At 49.6% G+C, this 1,594-nt stretch overlaps 1 protein-coding gene across 1 annotated transcript in view; it reads right to left on the reverse strand.

Moving 5' to 3' along the window:
* Positions 1-1,594, reverse strand: part of VOLCADRAFT_107526 (uncharacterized protein) — a gene marked incomplete at its 5' end in the record, with an annotated part of 5,135 nt that continues 3,541 nt past the window's right edge. The window contains one exon of the mRNA XM_002957059.1: positions 1-530. Coding sequence (XP_002957105.1) covers positions 484-530 — 47 coding nt within the window. The 3' untranslated portion in view covers positions 1-483. The remainder of the gene's footprint in view (positions 531-1,594) is intronic.

Consider the following 1,594-nt stretch of genomic DNA (forward strand, 5'->3'; position numbering starts at 1 on the left):
GGCATGATGCAGCATACTCTTAAGCTTACCCCAAAGGTGGATGCCCGGGTGGGCGAGAAGTCTACCAGCTGAGTAAAAACAAAGGCCTCCATCTCGGATGGGGGCTGGCGAAATGTCACAATAACCAACAAACAATCCTACAGGGTATGCCCGGGGGTGCCCAAGGATGTTTGCTCGAGGGGGGAGGAATGTAAGAAGGGATCAGCTCCCCTGGCATCTCCCTGAGTACTCTTTGCCTGGTGTTACAGTGGGCTGAGCTTGCTGCAGTGAAACAAGCTTGTTAAGCTGCCAGGGCGGTGCAGTGAAAGAAGCAGCCAAGCTGGGCGCAAAGGCGGCCAGCAGGGGCCAGCACAGAAGAGACTGCTGGGGAAGCACAAGGCGGTGGGTTAGCAGGCATGCAGCAGGTTGCTGGCGTTGACAACCTTTGTAAGCTGTAATAGATTGATTGGTGGCATGTGGAGATATGTATGGGGTCAGGCATTACTAGTAGTGCACACACTTATGCCCCTGGAGGTTTTGGGGATTGAGACCTGCAAGGAGTGAAGTTCATTATGATGGTGGAAGGTAATTGTGCTTCAGGAATGTAGTTGAGCTGCAGGTAGTCCGGTTTACTTCATGGGATGCTGCTGGTGGGGTGTTTTACCTGAGTGATCCATTGAAACATTGAGATTTTGAGCCTTAACGGTGTGGAGTCTTGGAGTACTGTTGTGGCCTATGGTTGGTCAATCTAAGTTGTGGCCTATGGTTGGTCAATCTAACCAGTATGGTTATGTAATTAACGAATCCCAGCATATCCCAGTTGGATATCGAACGGACGTTCCAACGTTCGAGACTGAGATCAACTGACAGGTTGTCGGTGGTGTAAAGTGTGACAGTCCCAATGGCATACTCCAGGCCGGTTCCGGCCCGGTTCCGACCTAACGGGTCCAGTTAACGAGATGGGTAACCGGTCGGTAGGATTACCGGGCGAACCGTTATCCGTTAACCGTCCCCAGTAATCGGTAACCGATGTCGGTAACCTGGCATGAGCAAAAATGCATTTCTGATTGCAACCAGTTTCTTTGTGACAATGCCCATTGTCACAAGGTTCATGCCCACGTGTCACAACCCGACAAGCTTGAGGAGGTTAAGGCAATGTGAATGCCGGGTGACAGGGGTGACAGTCTTGTGCAGGCACATTTGGAGACTAGTTTACACTGAGATTGGGGTGATGTTGGATTAGAATACTTGCAGTTCATGAAATTGAGGAAATGTGTTGCATAGGCATATCCAAACGTTTCAGAGGGACGTTGTTTCGCCCGTAACAAACTTGTTACGGGCGAAACAAACTGGATTTCCACAGTCCCACCACTCAAAGAGCTCCCCACACCATCGCAAAGTCCCTTTTTTATTACAGACACATGTAACAAGTTGTCATAGCTTGAGATTGTCGATACATGACTGCTGGATTGTGACCAGGCCATCTCCTTACATGTCTTGCTGCACCAGCATGAGCAGTGATCCCTTCTGTTTAAAATTTTCAGGCAACATCGCAATGAGGCAAAACATTGTGCCGAATCTGCCGTACAAAGAGTGTTCAAAGCTTCACGCTACT

Source organism: Volvox carteri (assembly GCF_000143455.1).
Source record: "Volvox carteri f. nagariensis unplaced genomic scaffold VOLCAscaffold_68, whole genome shotgun sequence".
Lineage (NCBI taxonomy): Eukaryota > Viridiplantae > Chlorophyta > Chlorophyceae > Chlamydomonadales > Volvocaceae > Volvox > Volvox carteri.